This window comes from Myotis brandtii, unplaced genomic scaffold, assembly GCF_000412655.1.
Source record: "Myotis brandtii unplaced genomic scaffold, ASM41265v1 scaffold305, whole genome shotgun sequence".
Classification (NCBI taxonomy): Eukaryota; Metazoa; Chordata; class Mammalia; order Chiroptera; family Vespertilionidae; genus Myotis; species Myotis brandtii.
In genome coordinates, this window is record NW_005361652.1 from 3,555,695 (window position 1) to 3,573,688 (window position 17,994).

At 43.5% G+C, this 17,994-nt stretch overlaps 2 protein-coding genes and 1 pseudogene across 4 annotated transcripts in view; 1 reads left to right on the forward strand and 2 right to left on the reverse strand.

Moving 5' to 3' along the window:
* TAF7L (TAF7-like RNA polymerase II, TATA box binding protein (TBP)-associated factor, 50kDa) overlaps positions 1-4,047 on the forward strand; it is a 22,770-nt gene extending 18,723 nt beyond the window's left edge. For both annotated transcript variants that reach the window (XM_014542611.1, XM_014542610.1), the window contains one exon: positions 3,581-4,047. In XM_014542611.1, the coding sequence (XP_014398097.1) occupies positions 3,581-3,625 (45 nt within the window). In that variant the 3' untranslated portion in view covers positions 3,626-4,047. The remainder of the gene's footprint in view (positions 1-3,580) is intronic.
* An 87-nt stretch (positions 4,048-4,134) lies between these two features.
* LOC102248941 lies at positions 4,135-4,620 on the reverse strand (annotated as a pseudogene).
* A 7,173-nt stretch (positions 4,621-11,793) lies between these two features.
* DRP2 (dystrophin related protein 2) overlaps positions 11,794-17,994 on the reverse strand; it is a 42,280-nt gene continuing 36,079 nt past the window's right edge. For both annotated transcript variants that reach the window (XM_014542613.1, XM_014542614.1), the window contains 6 exons: positions 17,868-17,933; positions 17,550-17,615; positions 16,548-16,691; positions 14,503-14,740; positions 12,986-13,106; positions 11,794-12,679 (listed from right to left, as the gene is read on the reverse strand). In XM_014542613.1, coding sequence (XP_014398099.1) covers positions 12,555-12,679; positions 12,986-13,106; positions 14,503-14,740; positions 16,548-16,691; positions 17,550-17,615; positions 17,868-17,933 — 760 coding nt within the window. In that variant the 3' untranslated portion in view covers positions 11,794-12,554. The remainder of the gene's footprint in view (positions 12,680-12,985; positions 13,107-14,502; positions 14,741-16,547; positions 16,692-17,549; positions 17,616-17,867; positions 17,934-17,994) is intronic.

A 17,994-nucleotide genomic window follows, 5' to 3' on the forward strand; every position in this document is an offset into this window, starting at 1 on the left:
TGCCATATAAATGTTTTATAACAGCTTTATTGAGATATAATTCATATACCATACAATTCACCCATTTATTTATTTATTTATTTTTACCATCATTTTTTTTAAATGGAACTCAAAATGAATACTTTATAGGAGTCAGAGAAAAATACTGCTGCTTAGAGGCTTCAAGAAATTGGCATCATGTATAAATACATGCTACAGATACACAGATCCCCCTGATAAGGCCCTTTACCATGCAATGTCCTTTGCCCTGCAAACTATATAGAGGAAAATTTTAACTGCATAAATGAATTTAAGTATCTGACTATGTTGTAGGACAAAAATGGAGTAAAATTAAACATTATCATTCTCTTGACTATAAGAGGATACCATCACTTTCTTATTTGGCAGCAGTAGAAACACATCCATGTTGTTTTTTTAATTCACCAATTTAAATTGTACAATTCAGTGGCTTTTAGTACATTCACAGAATTGTGCAGCCATCACCACAATCAATCTTAGAACATTTTCATTATCCTCAAAAGAAACCTGTATCCATTAGCATTCATTTCTCATTTCTTCTGAATCACGCCTACGCTTCACCTCTAGGCAACTACTAATCTACTTCCTACTAGTCTACTTTGCCTATTCTGGCTATTTCATATAAGAAGAAACATATATATTCTTTTGTGTCTCATTTATTTCACTTAGCATAATGTTTTGAAGGTTAATCCATGCTGCAGCATGTATTAGTACTTTATTTCATTTTATGGCTGAATAATATTCTATTGTACCGATATACCGCATTTTGTTTATCCATTTATCTATCAATGGACATTTGGGTTGTTTCCACATATTAGCTCTCACTAAATAATACTGCTATGAACATTCATATATGAGTGAATACTTTTTAAAGGTAGAATTGATGGGACCTAAGTCAATTACTGGGTGTTGAAGGAGAAGAAGTATTAAGGATGCATGCCAGATATCTAACTTGAATAACTATTATTTAAAGTCATAATAGAGTGAGCAGAGTGGAAATATCAGGGCAGTGTGTGATACGTGAGGGTCAAGTAGCTATATAGAAAATATATGCTGACTCCAGCCCTATACTTTTGAGGGTAACAATTTTAAAGAGATTGGAGATCATATTATGATAATGGGCTTAACATGGGACTCTTAAGGTAGAGATGATGCTGTCCCCCATCCCCATCCAACAAGGCTGGGGGAATTCTTATGTTCTGTATCTTCCCTTCCTCTCAGTAAATCACTTATCCAAGTACTGCTTATAAACAATCATATGAACGGTCAATGCCAAGATTGCTTTAGCACCCCCAAACATCTTTGTTTTCATCAACATAAGTAGTTAATATTGGGGAGTGCTATTTTCAACATAGAAAGATAGCTATAAACTTTATTCACTCAGAGCCCTTTATGTTAATTCATTTATTTAATGTAGATTTATTGGATGCTTATTTAAGCTAGATTCTGCAGAGAACTACAAAATGCTTACAACACAGTTTCTGCCTCCAGTGGGGAAGAAATCATGAGAAGGATAGGAATTTAAAGGACTGTGAGCTCACTATTGTCCACTGAGATTAGGGAAGACTTTATGGAGAGATGGTGTTGGACTGGGGCCTTAAAATGTGGGTCGGATTTTAATAAGGAGATAGAGAAAGGAGGGCAGTCTGTATAGAGAGTAGCATGCACAAAATGGCTCGGGGGTATTGATGCCAGGCAAAAGAGTTTAGATTTTTGATGTAGGTCATAATGAGCCACCAAAGCTTTTTTTTTTTTTTAACCTGGGGAGTAGTAATTCAGGAGGATTTCTCTTCCAGTAATATAGGGGAGAAATTAGAGTGGGGAAAGACTAGAGGAAGATGTAAGAGATAGAAGGAATTAGAACTTAACAATTGATTAAACTTAAAGGACAAAAAGGGGGGAGAAAGAGGAGTTCAAAGCCTGGGTAACCAGAAAATGGTGTGCCATTAACACAAATGAAGACAACAGGAAGATATTATTGGGGGTGGAGGATGGAGAAGATGATTAGTTAAGTTGGAAGCACTCTAAAATGGTAGAGTGGAGAGTGGCTCATGCATAGAAATGACCACTGAAGCTGTGGGGATAGATGAGTTTGCCAGGTTGACTGCTCAGCAAAATGTCTGAACCTATGGGGAAAGCTACCTTTAGGAGGTGGTGGGTGAAGCAAGAGCCCACAAAAGAGAAAATTGGACCAGTCAGTGGTTGTAATCACGGTCAGCATCTGAGTGAAAAAGGCCTCTAAATTACTGCAGGTGGCAATTATAGTAGTTTCAGTAGATGGTTTGCAGCATAGGATCATTTCGCAATGCTCCATTCTTTTCATTTCACAGAATGAAAAGCCACATTGGAATGCAGTGAACTAAATTGAATAATATTCAAAAACCATTTTTGTCCCACAGACAGTATATTTCTGAGTGTTATTAGTTACTTTGCCATTTCAAGTAAAAAAAAAAAATCCTACATCACAAAAGGTTCAGGGCTTCTGGCTTAGAATGCATTAGGATAAGTAGAACACCACAAGCTCCTAATTGGTCAGGACTCTGAACCAGTTTCCAAGTGTCTCTTAATGTGGCAAGAAGCAGCAGCTAAGACCCGGTATAAAACCTACTGTGTTCAATGAATCAAGAGGCTCTCCCAACTGCCTTACCTTCTGACTCTTTGAATATGACTACAGTAATCCCATCTCCATTACTCCCACACTGAGCTATGACCTCTGTATACTCTTCCCAGAAGTACAAATTCTTAACAGCAAGCATATTTAACTTTGCAGTATATTCAATTTTAAAGCTTCCTTTTACAAATTTGTCAAAATAAAGGACAATATCATGGCTGCAGCATTGTGTATGTATTCTTTTTGTTTGTTAATCCTCACTGAGGATATTTTTTAATTTAATTTTTAGAGTGGGTAAAAGGGAGGAAGGAAGGGAGGGAGAAACATCGATGTGAGTGTGACACAATTGGTTGCCTCCTGCATGCACCCCGAGATCCAACCTGCAACCCAGGTACATGCCCTTGAAACCCAAGTACGTGCCCTTGACTTGGAATCAAACCTTCAACCCTTCGGTGCCCAGGTCAACACCCTAACCACTGAGAAACACCAACCAGGGTTCTGTACACATTCTTTTTTTTGTTTTTTTGTTTTATGGTTTTTTTGTTTGTTTATTAATCCTCACCTGAGGATATTTTTCCATTAATTATTTTTGAAGAGTGGAAGAGAGAGGGAAAGACAGAGAGAAACATCAATGTGAGAGAAACACATCAATTGGTTGCCTCCTGCATGTGCCCCGACCAGGGCCCAGGCTGGGAGAAGCCTGCAACCAAGGTACGTGCCCTGGACCAAACCAAACCTGGGACCTTTTGGTCTGCAGGCCAACACTCTATCCACTGAGACAACCTTGCTAGGGCTGTACACATTGACTGTGGCATTATTCTTTGGAACATCACAACATTAACATACCATATAAATGTCAAATTACAGTTCTTTTTTGGTTCATATAAGTAAATTCTAGATCAAGTAGTAGAACTTGATGATTTTTTCACGTTTTTCTGCCTCTCCCTACAGATAATTTCCCTACAGGAAAAACTGAAATTTTTTCTGGAGAAGTGAGGAGAGCCTTCAGCCTTGCACATCCAGATTGAAGACTGCATGAAACTGTGCATGTTTCTGTTTGTTTCATTGTTTTATGTTGAATCATTTGTATTTGTTTCTCTGTGCCACTTTTTGCTAACTATATTTGAAGTTTTTAGTAGTGTAGAAAGGGACAAATTATAAAAAAGTAGTAGACCTAAGGACCCAACTCAACTATGGGACTTTGCTTCTCTTTATGAATTTGAGAATTATTTATATTGCTCTGTTCCATGGTGCCATCAGATGATTCAGTCATGCTTGCCAAAGGCAGTCTAACCTTGAAGGCTATGCAGCTGGTTTGCATATGTTTTAGCCTTTTCTTCTGTTTGCTTTATGTATTTTCTAAAACATTGAATAAATTGAGTCATTTCTACCAAGGGCTAGGAATGGCTACAGTGAATTTAAGTGCCTACTTCATGGCAGCTAATAGTAGGTTATGCTCTGTCTCTGTTCATGTAATAGGGGCTGCTTTCCTACTCAGGGATGATTTTTTTACTTTATTAGTATTTATTTCATGCTGAATTTACTCCTGGACCATAAGTTTTTATTTCTTCAGTTTCGTCTGGGGTATCTTTTCCTTCTGTGCAACCTCTTCTTCTCGTTTAGAAACAACCTGCTCTTCTTCAGTAAGGAGCATCTCCATGTGGCAGGGAGAGCTCATGTATGAGTTAATCCGCCCATGAGCTCTGTAAGTTCTGTGTTGCATCTTCGGAGCTTTGTTCAGCTGGATGCGCTTAATGAGAATCTACATCTAAACCTTTAAGTTTAGCATTACTCTCTGCATTTGTAAGCATGTGCAGCAAAAATTCAGCACTCCTTTTGGGCCACCGACCCTGTGTCCAACCCCACTGTTTGGCCTGGGCACACCTATAAACGCCACCATTATAACGAAGGACTGGCACACATTGCTTCTGTAAACGGGCACCCTTCACATACTTGGTGGCTTTTCAAATATGCATACCCTTGGTGGCCTGGGCAGTTTCATGAGTGTTTCAAAGTGAACACGAAGATTTGAACCTCTCAATTTGCATGATTTTGTGGTCGACACTGGGGATCGGGCCTGCAACCTGGGCATGCGCCCTTGACCGGAATCAAACCCTGGACCCTTCAGTCCACAGGCCGATGCTCTACCCACTTTGTCAGACCAGCTAGGTCTCATAAGTTCTCTTAAAGTGAAAACAAAGATTTGAACCTCTTGATTTGAATAATTTTGTGAAGTTTTCTGAGTAGCGAACCATTTTTAGAGGTCACCTCAGGCCACTTACGGGAAGAGTCAGGGATGATTTCCTGCCACTACAATCTTTGCCCCGATGTTGTGTTTTTAGGACTGTGTCTGGTTGTTATTTTCTAGCTAAGGGAATAGAGCAGAGATGAAATTCTAAGGGTTCCCCTTATTCTGAGCCTCTTCATCCTAACCCCCATCAGAAAAGGTTAGGAAAGACCAGATGCTGTAATGACTATGCAGACTCCCTTAAAAACCATGGATGCATATGTTCGTTTTAGCTGCATTGTTAAGGTTTTCCACTCTGTAATCTTTAAGCAATAAATAAATTCTTCATTTTAAATGGATTGCTGTCACTTTATTAAACCACTTCCAAAAGGAAACTGGAGAGATAAGCAGTTAACTATGATTAGGAAATGTCACAAGATGCTGTCAGTACTGGAGCTCCTTCTAAAGAGCTCCTAGGATAACTCCTAAAGAACTAAGCAAATCATCTCATATTAACCATAGAGCTCCAATATTTTTATTGAATTATGTTTTAGTGGAATGAACATATGGTTGAAATCCCAGCTCTACTACTCACCTTGGACATGTTTCTATACCTCTTAGAGCCTCCATTCCCTCATCTGGAAATCAAGGGTGATAATGCTTATTACCAAGAAGCATCTGAGGGTTTTCTGGAAGTAGTCCAGCTAGACCCAGGTCTGGTCCCAATTGATGAAATTGGTGTTTCTCTGGGAAATGTACTCACAAATTTTTTCTGCCACTTCAGGTACTCCAATTCCAAATTGAAGTTAGTAAGCCAAGGGCAGAGAAGGGGAGGGAGGTCAATATGTATGGGAAGGGCCTATGGAGGAGGGATAAAGATGGAATGCTGGGAGCTAACTAATGCAGGGAAGAAGTGGAATTAAGGGAGATAGACATGTTAAGGGTAAACTAAATGAAGCCAAGATTAGGTGAGAAGTTATAGGACAGCTTGAAAACCAAAATGATATAAAAATATTACCTCCCTCCTCCCCCGCAGAAACCCAGAATTTAAAAGATGAGAAGAGAATGGGGAAAAGGAATTGAGTGTCAGAGGCAGAAGGTGGGAGAAGAGGCAGGGTTTGAAAAGAAGATAGGCCTTTTCAGATGAAGGAAGGCAGGGGACTGGAACAAACAGATAAAAAGTACCCAGGGCACATGGCTGGAGAGACTGAGATCAGTGAGGGTGGCACATATGCCACACATGGCATCCAAGGGTGAGAGAGGTAAAAGAACCCTATCTAGTCTCTGTCTGATACTGCAGCCTAAGAGCAGCCAGAGCTCTGCTGAGAGGCAAGGGGGAAGGGAAGATAACAGGAAGGGACAAGGTCAAATTCATGTGTCTGCAGTGGCCTTTCATTCCTTCCAATACCATATCTCATTGTAATCCTGGGCAACTCCTTTGCCATTGCACTCCAGTCCCCCAAGGCATATTGCCACCCTGACTCTCCATCCCACCCAACATACACATATATGATACCTCACAAAGTCTTTTTTTTAAAAAAACAGCCCAGTGATTCTGACTTTTGTATATTACAGACCTGCACTGGCCAACATGGTATCCACTAGCCACCTGCGGCTTTTGAACACTTGGCATATATCTAGCCTGAATTGAGATGTGTAGCAAGCATAAAATAGACACAGGGTTTCTATAGGGGGACTGCTCTGTGCCAATGGCCTAGCAACCTCACACTATCCTCATAGGTCACATAGGCAAGGCTCAAATGCAGGCTGCTCTGGGCCTTGGCGAATGCCCTGTAATTCTATAGGTACGTGGGAAGATAGGCAGTCTCACAAGGAGCTCCTACAAGATCATTCTCACTCACCTCCTTATCTTGAGGGAGGCTGCCATGAGGCAGTTTCTCATCTGTTTCCTTCATTCTGGTGAGGCATGGCATTTTATGCCTGCCCCCCAGCACCAAAGGGGACATCTGCAGGCCATAAAACTGCTTAGCTGCAGTTTGGAATTGGCTACTCAGCAGCAAGGTACCCCAGCATCCATGGTACATGTCATAAGGCTCCTTTTGTTTCATTGTTGTCCTGTGGGACAAGGGGTGCAGGGACCTAGTACCATTGCTGTTCTTGCTTTTGCTGTCTCTCTAAGTAATAAATTGTCTGCATCTATGTGGGTTTCTTGTTTCTTTATAAGCCTGTTTCACAATTTCTAAGACTTCTCTTTTAAAAAAGGAATCTAAAATATCATTAAGAATCATTTTATACTGATTACATATTGAAATAATAATATTTTAGATATACTGTGTTAAATAAAATATATTAGCAAAATTTGCTTCACCTGTTTATTTTTACCTTTTAATATGGCTGCTAGAAAGTATTAAATTGCGTATGTGGCTCACATTATATTTCTATTGGACAGTGCTGTTATAGATTGGTGAAAAAAGAAAAACTGTGGTAGCAAAGAGGGACTAGCAGAGTTTTATTTTGCCAGAAAATGGCATTTATAAGAAACTATCACCACCAATTATTTACAAGGACATTATACATATAATCTAGAGAATAGACCTTTAAATTGAATAAATGTAACTTTATGGCCACTTACTGCATTGTTCTTTTTTTTTAAAACAAATTTTATTGATTTTTTTACAGAGAGGAAGGGAGAGGGATAGAGAGTTAGAAACATCGATGAGAAAGAAACATCGATCAGCTGCCTCCTGCACACTCCCTACTGGGGATGTGCCTGCAACCAAGGTACATGCCCTTGACCGGAATCGAACCTGGGACCCTTGAGTCCGTAGGCCGATGCTCTATCCACTGAGCCAAACCGGTTAGGGCTCTTTTTTTGAAAAAGTATATTTTATTGATTTTTTACAGAGAGGAATGGAGAGGGATAGAGAGTTAGAAACATCGATGAGAAAGAAACATCGATCAGCTGCCTCCTGCACACTCCCTACTGGGGATGTGCCTGCAACCAAGGTACATGCCCTTGACCGGAATCGAACCTGGGACCCTTCAGTCTCCAGGCCGACGCTCTATGCACTGAACCAAACCGGTTAGGGCGCATTGTTCTTTTTTGTATATTGTTTCAGGCTGGTAAAAAAAAATTCCTCAGATTAATGAGAATGGTATTGAAGAACCATTGCCATAAGAGCTCATTTGGTGAGGGTATAACTAGCTAATGTGTGTAGGGCATTAAGAAGCAACCACTTCAGGTAACTGTGGTGGATGTACTTAGTGGGGGTGTCTTTTTGGTCCAGTAGGTATTGGACTCATCTGGTAACCTATGTTTTGCAGTGCTGCTGTGGCTTCTTGGCCCACCTTCTCTTCCCACACACAAATAAGAGAAGGGTGTAGAATATCAGAGTCAAAGAGTATATATAACCAGAGGAACCAAAGTAAACAAATACAAATTTATTCTTTTCAAAGAAGACTTCAAGGGAAAGGAGAAAAGCACCACAGTGAGTGGCAATCAAAGTTAACTAATTTGTTCCCAGCCCTGCCTCTTTGTCTCAAACATTTCCAGACTTATGTGTCACCCTTGTCATCTCCCCCGAATCTCTTCCCCAACTCCCATCCTCGTGACCAGTTCTTGCAGCCAGCAAGCAGCATAGCAGGCTCCAGTCCAGCCTCAATACTGCCCTGGGGACAACAAGGACATTCAGCAGGTCCCTCCGCCAAATGCAGCAGTTGTGGGAGGAGATGGAGGCTGGGAGCTGAGCCCTGGCCTTGAGCCTTTCCCTCTCCCACAGCCATGGGTGTTAAAAGAATAAGAAGGAACTGAAATATTCCTTTGTTCCTAGGGCCAGATTTGGCAGGGAGTCCCAGAGATAGAGGTGCCCTGCTGAGCAACTAAGTCTCCACAGCTCTGGGGCAAGGCCTCTAGTTTTCTCTTCCAGGACTGTTTATCTTAAGGCAGCTACTTCCTTGGTTATTTGTCACCTATGTCAAAGAAACTTTGATGAAATTCTTGGCCCGAAATGGTTTCAGAGGCCACAAGTCTACCATTGAGAATGTGTATTGAAGGAACACCCTCTAGCCTGAACACACCATCTCAGACAGTATGAGTATTCCTTAAAATGAATCTGGAGGCAAACCATCTCCCAGAATTGGCCTTTGCCTGTCCTCAGGATTTCTTATTACTGTAACCTAACAGCCCAGTTCCTGGAACAGATAAACTCAAACAGGTTTCTCCGCAATAAAATATTTCCAAACTTTGGGCCTTGAAGGTAATGGGTACTTGAAAGCCTTGATTTCAGCCTTTCCATTCTGGAGGGAAGGGCACATGTCTTCCTGGGTAAGGCCCTCCCTAAGGTTCCATACAACAAACAGCCACATGTCCTCCAGCCAGTCAGCCTTCCCTAACAATTTTCCAGTCAACATGACCCCACTATGCTCTCACTACAAGCAGAGGTACCCTCAAAATGGCTTTTTGGCCTATATCAGATTCCGTTGAGAATAAATGGCCTATCAATCCTAACTGTTTATTGATACTATTTGACAACAACCTCAGCAAACACGTTTCTTATCACAGATGCTAACTCTTCAAGTCAGACGTTTTCCTAGGCTGTCTACCCAGCAACTCCCTTCACCACACTTTCAGTTGAGGGCCATAAACTATGCAACATCACACACGATACCTCCAGGAAACACATACGTGACAGATGCCTAATGACATACACCACATCTCAGTAAATGTCACCTTAATTTGGATTCACAGTGCCCAAGGATCCATTTACCTCACTACAGGAAAACTGCCTGCACATGAGGTAGTGACCGTCACTGGAGCTTTGAGAGATAAACAGGCATACCTTGGAGATATTTTGGGTTCAGTTCTAGACTACCACAATAAAGTGAGTCTCACAATAAAGTGAGTTGTAATCTTTTTGCTGATAGAGGGTCTTGCGTTCAATTTGTAAAAACAATGCAACATCTGTGAAGCTCAACAAAACAAAGTGCAATAAAAGGAGGTATGCCTGTATTTACCTCGGACATTAAGGTAAAAACAGGACCACAAAGTGTCAGTAACCCTGTTAGTGAGAATTCAACACTTTACCGGTTGCTTCAGTCCACCTAACAGCACAAATCCTACATAACAAAATCTACATCTTCTCTACTATGCCTGGCCCACTGCAGTTGCCACAGGCCCTCAGCAGCCCTGGATCTCTTGAGTGGAGTGAGGGTTACAGAAAGGATTTTCCAGGATTTCCCTGGTAAAAGATTGTTTTTATAACATCTGACCTCCTAAGGCTTAGGCAGCCATAAACCTCAAAGACCCGAGCTTTCTGTTTTATAGCAAATTTCTTCTATCCCATTCCTGCCCACAATCTAGGCCACTACAAATATAGCTTCCCCCCACTCATGGACAGATGCCTAGGCTCTGTGTTTAATGCCCACCTACCACCTGCTCATCATATATCCGGATACCTAAGTCCTTCTGCCCAGAGACCTCTTGAGCAATAAGGTAGATGTTGTGATGAGGTCTGACACCGTGGGCCTCTGGCTTAATGCCCTGTGGTGATTCTAGAAAGAGGCAATCCTAGGCTTTTAGATCCAAGCTGCTGCCTTCCCTCCTATGCAGCAGATAAATCTAGCTTCCCAGAAGCTGTATCCACTGGCACACTGCTTGATTATAACACAGCACCCCAAGCATCTCATACCCTCCTGACCTCAGTGGCAACCACAGCTTTCTTCATGGACCTGAGCCAGACTTAAGAACTGGAAGGGGCTAGATAATGTATTCTGTGTCTTAGCCTTTTACAAAGGCTACTAAAAGCCTATTTGTTACTTCTTTTCTGCATGGGGTAGGTAAAGCTTAGATTTGCTCTATTTTGGTACCTGAAGCATCATTCAGAGGAGCCCTGGAAAATTCATCCAAGGCCCAGGTCTCAAGAGAACAAGATTTGCAGTGAGTAAAGAGAAGAGAGTGACTCTTCCTGTTAGATTCCTCTATGGCCACAGGCTTCTGTTGCTTTGGTATTAAAGACAGCTCACCCCAAACATGAATAGAGAGACATCCTAGGGGAGCAGCCAGGATATATCTATCTGTTTAACCAGAGGCTTGGGCTAACAAAAAGCAAGGAAGAACATTAATACTTCAAGAGGTATTAGAATTTAATGTGTGAGTGAGGCCAGAGGAGTACTGATATACAGTAGATATGTAGGATAGATATGTATGTATATAAATTTAGGCAAATGAAGTCAATTTTAGGGCTCTAGGTTATAAAGCTCCTTTTGAAAGAAAGCTGCCTCAGTGGGCTCTGACTCTGTTCAAAGTTCCCAAGGTCACTTCCCCCTCCCCCGCTATCTACCCTGAATAGTTTCTGGATAAAGGGATCGTGGTATACATTGCCTAGTAAGAGTTAGTTCAGTTTGAGATTTGGGTTCACCTTCTGGAGAGAATAGTTTTATGCAAAAGAAGGCCAGGCTGTTGCCTGGATGGAAAATGGTCAGTGGCTCCTAGGAACAGGCCACTATTCAGGGTGGCCCATTGCATCTGCCTTAGGATTAGCTGGGGACAATCACCCGCCTCATCCAATTCAGTCTAAAAGAAGAAATGTTGTTGGGCAGTCACACTCTTCCAGGCTAGCTGGTGGCTTCCTCTTCTCACCCAAGGAGAGCAAGACCCCCTTGCTGAGTAAGTTGCTTCCCCTCCCCCAGGGTTGTGAGAGTAGATTCAGAAGAGCCAAGGATGGCTTCACCTGGATTTTCAAAGCAACTCAGCTGGTCTCTCATGATGCTGAGGCCTTCAGGAAAGAGGAGGATGGGGGGTGGGGGTGGAATCTGAGCCCATAAATATTTCTTTAATGCAGTGATTCCCAAAGTGGGTGCTACCACCCCCTGGTAGGCGCTGCAGCGATCCAGGGGGGCGGTGATGGCCACAGGTGCATTTGGGGGCGATGAGTAACTGCTATTAAAAATTTAAAAAAAAATTAATTTCCAGGGGCTGAGTAATATTTTTTCTGGAAAGGGGGCGGTAGGCCAAATAAGTTTGGGAACCACTGCTTTAATGTTTCCAAATGTAAGGTGGAAATAGGACCTAGAATGAACTGTTCCCTTCCCCATGAGAAAGGTCTGCCAGTAGAGGTCTGAGGCAGAGGAACTAAAGATATTTGAGGAGGAAACAACATCTAGGTAGCATCAGGATGGCTAGAGGTATGCCCTCAAGCTGAAGTAATATGACACATGCTGCCCCCAGATTTTTTTCAGGGGCACTTTGATGGAGAGGGGTTGTCTCAGGGATACCCTTTTACCTTTCTGAGTTGGGACAGGAAATAGGGCTAACTCCTGTGGATTCATAATGTTGGAACCCTGGGGTCATTAGGCTTCTCTATCTCCATAATTCCATGGAGAAGAAAAGGAAACAGCAAGCATTGCTTAGCTCTGCAAGGCAGCTTCCTTGCTCCCCATCTGAGTGGCCTCCAAGTGCTATTTGCCTGATCTGCAATAGAAATGTACTTAAGGGACCAGTCTCAAACTTGAAGATTAAAGGGCACATTTTTGGAGTCATAGGAATTATTCCTTTCCCGCCCCTGGCCCCCACACACCCACCTCACATACCACCAGATCTCTGCTGCTGCCTAGAGCCAAAATAACTCTGGCTGAGAAATGTGGGGCCAGTGGGGACTGGAAAGGTTGGGTGAAGGCTGAGGAAAGGCTTTGACAGAACTAGGAGAGGACTATGCACTATAGGATGGGGCTATGGCTCCATCAAGAGGCCAGCAGTGTGTTGGCAGTCACATCAGAGCTTCGCACACTGGGGAAGGCATGGCGAAGCTTCTCCATAATGTCCTCCAAGCACAGGCTGACATTTTGGCTCTTTGACCCCACATCATCTGTGTTGGAAAAGAGAAATTTGGAAAGGAAACTAGAGATTCCCTAATGACGCAAAGGGGCTGCAGTAGGACACCACAAGCTGAAGGGCAAACCCACAGCATTTGTGTCTTCCCAGGTGGTGCTACATGGATGGTGCTCAATATACATATGCAGAATTAAAAAAATGAATGAATTAGTCAATAAGCCAGTCATCCGTGATGCTAGGCTCAAAGCCACGAGGAGAAACCAGAACCAGCCCTAGCAGAACTTTAAGTAGGAGATCTAGGGCAGGACAAAGCATGGAGGAAGGGGCTGGGGGAACTCACCTGCAGCCTCAGTGTCTGGAGTAGTCTGTCCCTTCTCCTGGGGGTGACTGCCTTCTGACTGCTGTGGAGAGGAAGCTAGGGACGAGCCTGCAGAGCCATTGCCATTTGATTCATTGGGTGGCTAGGAAGAGGTAATGCATGACTTAAGTGGCTTTGCCTTCCTGACCTTACTTTGACAGACTCCTGAACTTAGAAGGGGCCTTAGAGACCTCATGTCCATCCCTTTGCCCTTGGACTTCAAGAAACTTTGGTAGTGCCCCAAACAGTGGTCTACCCTTTGTGGAAATTTCTTAGAATATTCACTTACCAATTACCTTCCTCCTTCAATAAGATGTATCAAAGTCCCCCAGTTCTTGTAAGAATGGCATTGCACCTAAGGGTGTTATTATGTCAGCTATAATTATGCTGTTCAGAAACCAATTCTCTCTAGAAATGTGGAGTTGCACACCTGGTCCTCAATTCATAACTTATCATATATTAGAGACCTCCAAGCATCTAGAGGACATCCCTTGGAGGATCTGGGGAAGAGGCAGGGTGTGGTATCAACTGGTATGTATAATGACAATAGGTAACATTTATCAAGTTTTTACTATATTCCTGGCATTGTACTAAATTCTTTAAATGCATTATCTCATTTTATGGTCACCACAATTCCATGAAGTTGGTATATTATTATCCCTATCTGACAGATGAGGGTACCAGGGATTAGTGAAGCTAAGTAACTTTTCTAACACCCCACAGTCACTAATTGGCAGAGCCACATTCAAACACAGGGCATTCTGATTCTAGAGCTACACTATATAATATACACTATCTCTCAAAGAAGAAAAGGATAAACAGTAAAAAGAGCTCCCTTCACAGAAAAAAATCTTGCTCTTGCCAAGCATGTTCAAACTTGATTCTTTCCAGCAGACATAAGAGAAAAATCAGTTTTGGATGATTCTTTGAACTTTGTTCTTTCAATACTGGGTTCAAATAGGTTATAGGGAAGTGAGCTCTCAGAAGTCCTCTCTCTACCCCAGACCCCACAGTGGCTTGAGAGTAACACACAAGGATGGAGTGAAAGCTAGATGGAAGAGAATTGGCCAAGTAATGCAACATAACAGGCCTTCCCTTCCCTTCCCTTCCCTTCCCTTCCCTTCCCTTCCCTTCCCTTCCCTTCCCTTCCCTTCCCTTCCCTTCCCTTCCCTTCCCTTCCCTTCCCTTCCCTTCCCTTCCCTTCCCTTCCCTTCCCTTCCCTTCCCTTCCCTTCCCTTCCCTTCCCTTCCCTTCCCTTCCCTTCCCTTCCCTTCCCTTCCCTTCCCTTCCCTTCCCTTCCCTTCCCTTCCCTTCCCTTCCCTTCCCTTCCCTTCCCTTTCCTTCCCCAATTTCCAGTCCAGTTCTCTTCAGAAGGCCATCTAACAGCCATGGCCAAGGAGTTCTTTCTTTCCTCCCTGTTGTCACATATCTACTCCACTGCTCCCCATCTCTACCCCCTGAAGGGGTCACACTGGCCCTTCCCCTGGCTTCAGCCTCACCTGCAGGAGCAGTTCCCTTAAGCGCTGCAGCTGGGACTCAAGCTGCTTGTTGTGGTCTTCAAGGATCTGCATGCGTGTCTCCAGGCGGCTCTTGTGCTGCCGAAGGATCCGTGCCTCAGCCAGAAGCTCCTCATTGCGGTGGTCCTGTGCCACCTCAGCAGAGCCCTCAGCCAGGGTGGGTGCCTCAGCAGCCTCCTCATGCTGCCACTTCAGGCGCCTCAGCTCTCCCTGGAGAATCCTGCCACGGACAAAGAAGCCAAGATCTATGGCCCTAATGAGTTCTTGACTATCCCGGTCCCAAATGATCCCTCATATCTGGGTGTGAGCAATACTTTGGCTCTCCCATCCCCACCACCACCCCAGCCGTGTTCTTGCTTGAATGGCTATATCCACTTCCTTTCCAGCACATATGCCATTTATTCTGCCATCCTTGGGCCTCAGAGCAGAGAGAGCTATTATTTCATATAACAAATCTCAGGGCTTTAATGTGCTGCTTAGGTGATTGATTCTAACCTTAAAATCAGGCAGAAATACAGTCTGCAAAAAACGAGGCATTATAGCCACTGACTCACCTTCTGCGTTTTTAGATATTTAGAAGACATAACATAAACAAAATATCACCCATCTTCCCTCTTTTGTCAACTACCCTCCTCTTTGGCCTACTTTGAACACCCATGTTGAGTCATCAAGAACACAGATTCCAAAGAGATCATCTGCTTTAGGGACATTACTTTTTTTTTTTTTGGCAACGGAATTATTCTCTCCCCATTGTTTCCCAGGGCCTACTAACTGCTGCTCTTATGCAGTGCTTCTCAAACTATCCATAGTGAAGACTTATGGGGTGATAACTTTGTAAGTTACATGAGTATCTAATCACTACGTCATACACTTGAAACTAATATAATATTTTGTCAACTGTAATTGAAAAAAAAATTAAATAAAAAATAACTATCCATAGTGAAACACCAGGGGGATTTTTCAATCCACTGTGGACCAATATGTGGTCTGAATGTGCATGGCTAGTACACAGCTCACACCACACATGACTTGCCACACAAGTTCAACAACAAAGTGATCTATACCCTATTCAATGAAGATAAATCCACTAAGTATGTGCTGAGATGTCATGGCAATGTCAATAAGCATTTCTAAAAATTTACTCTCTATTTCTATACTTATCTTGTTTTGAACCAGTAACAAACACCTTGCAGACTGGCCCTGTTCTAAGGACTTGCTACTACAAGTACCATCTGTGGACCAGTGACATGGGCACACGTGGGAGTTGGTTAGAAACAGAGGAACTAAGGCCCCTACCCAAACCTGTAAATCAAAATCTGCACCTTACCGAGCTCTCTAAATGACTTGTATGCTCACTATTGTTTGAGAAGCACTGTTCTATGGATTCTACTGCATGCCCCCAAAGGGGGCTTGGACCATCCTCTGGCCCCTGCTGCCATAAATACTTTATGGAGTTAATGCCATTCCTGTCATCTTCTTCACCTTCGCTCTTCCAGTCCTCAAATGTGCTATGCAGTGTCACTTTCCTCTTCTTTTATTACTTTAACTTAGTGCTAGGTATCTCTTTCCACTCCAACCCTGAAAATTCCCTGAGGGCAGAGACAGGTATACTCTCTGGGTTTGTATTCTTTCTGCTTGCATCTAGTGGGTACTTGAAAATATTTGGGTTGAGTTAAAGGGGTTAACCAGTTAACTGCCACGCATCCAAAGATGCTTTTATCTCGTTTGCGTCTATAGATGCTTATGGTGTACAAAGGGTTAAAATAATTACTAGACTAGCTTGCACTTATTGAATACTTACTCTAAGCTAGGCACTGGCTAACACATTATATGCCTGATCATTTGATCTTCCCAAGTGCCCCTAGGAGGGAGGTACTATTACCAATAGTCCCATTTTATAGATGAGGAAATGGAAGGTCACAGAATATAACTTGTTTGAGGTCATATAGGTAGGATGTAGAAGTGCCAGGACTTGCAAGCTGCCTGACTCTAGAATCCACATGGATCTGTGTCATAGCCACACCCACCGGTTCTCATCCTCTAAGTGGGCCAGGACCTTCTCTAGCTCCCCTTTGTTTTCTGTGGCCATGCTGCATGGAACCTGCTGTCCGAAGCCGGGCTCCCGGTCTGTAATGGGGCTGGAGTGCCGCAACAGGTACTGATCCTCGTCTCTGCATGGGTGTGGGGAGAGGAAAGGAGATGACTGGGCACTGAAACAGCTCAGGGCATGAGTTCTCAGCTCCCAGTTCAGGCCTCCAGAAATGCATGCTGAAGGATTCCACTCTAAGTCCCGTAGAAAAGGAAAAGACTATGTATTTAGGTTTACGAGGAATGGAAGTATTCAAAGGTGGCAGAGGTCATGGTGTTTCCATGAGTGTTTCCAGTATGCTGGGGCTTGTGGATTCTTAAAGCCCTATGGGAAATGATTCCCTGTTTGTGCTATTCTTCTACCCCACCTTCCCTTCACTTCCCCATCCCCAGAAGGATCACTGGCTGCCTTAGTCCCGGTCAGGGCCAGATTGATCCGTGTAGTTAGCAGCTCCTAGGCCCTCTGAGCAGGCCAGATACCTCCCTAGAGATGCAGGGCCTGTTCTTGGGGCTATAGCGCCAGGGAGTATCTCTGGCCACACTTCAGTCACGTCCCTGGTGTCTCCCAGGGTTGCTGTGGCACTATCTGGGCCTTTGGCATCCTGAGCATAAGGTAATGGCTCATTTCTGCCAAGTTAGATGAAAACAGTCTTCTTTCTCAAAGCTGGGATAAAAGGATGGGATCGTGCAACAGAAAGGGATCTGGGCAGATGGCAGGGAGGTAGTTCATCATTCATCCCCCCCACTCAGTTAATAGAGGGCAGACTGCTTCTCTTTCTAAACTCTGTGCTCAGAAAGCAGTCTTCCTTCCTTAGGGTATCAAATGCCCTAACCACCATCCCCCCTCCCCTGGAGGATATACCCTTCCCAAGTAAATGGTGGCAGAAGGATCTTAAAGAGAGCTAGCTATTCCTGGAAAAGGAGCAGCTGTGAAAACTCACATGCTGTCATCTGGGGACAGGCTGTCATTAAAGAAGGAGCAATTTTGATTTTCCATCTCAGCAAGCCTGGGAAAAAAGAGGAGGAACAGAAGGGAAAACAGGATGTGGGGCCTGCTTTCATCTCAAGGATTCTAATCCCACAATAGAATATTAATTTTGGGGGCTGTCCCAACCACACCTAAGTGTTGGGACTCGCTGGTTGCCACATACCCCACTGTGCACACAAACCCCGGGCCTGACTCCTTTCTCTTTGCCCCAACCGAAAACCCCTTCCCCATGAGATTCCTTATAATCCCTGTCCCCCAAACCTGGTGGTACCTGCTGGCGAAATGCTCAATGCGGGAGTGTGTGTCAGCATGTGGCAACCTCGGGGAAGAAGCCGGCCTAGAAGAAAGCAGCAAAGACTCAGAGGACCAAAGACTGGGCAGCTGGGCAACCTGTTTCT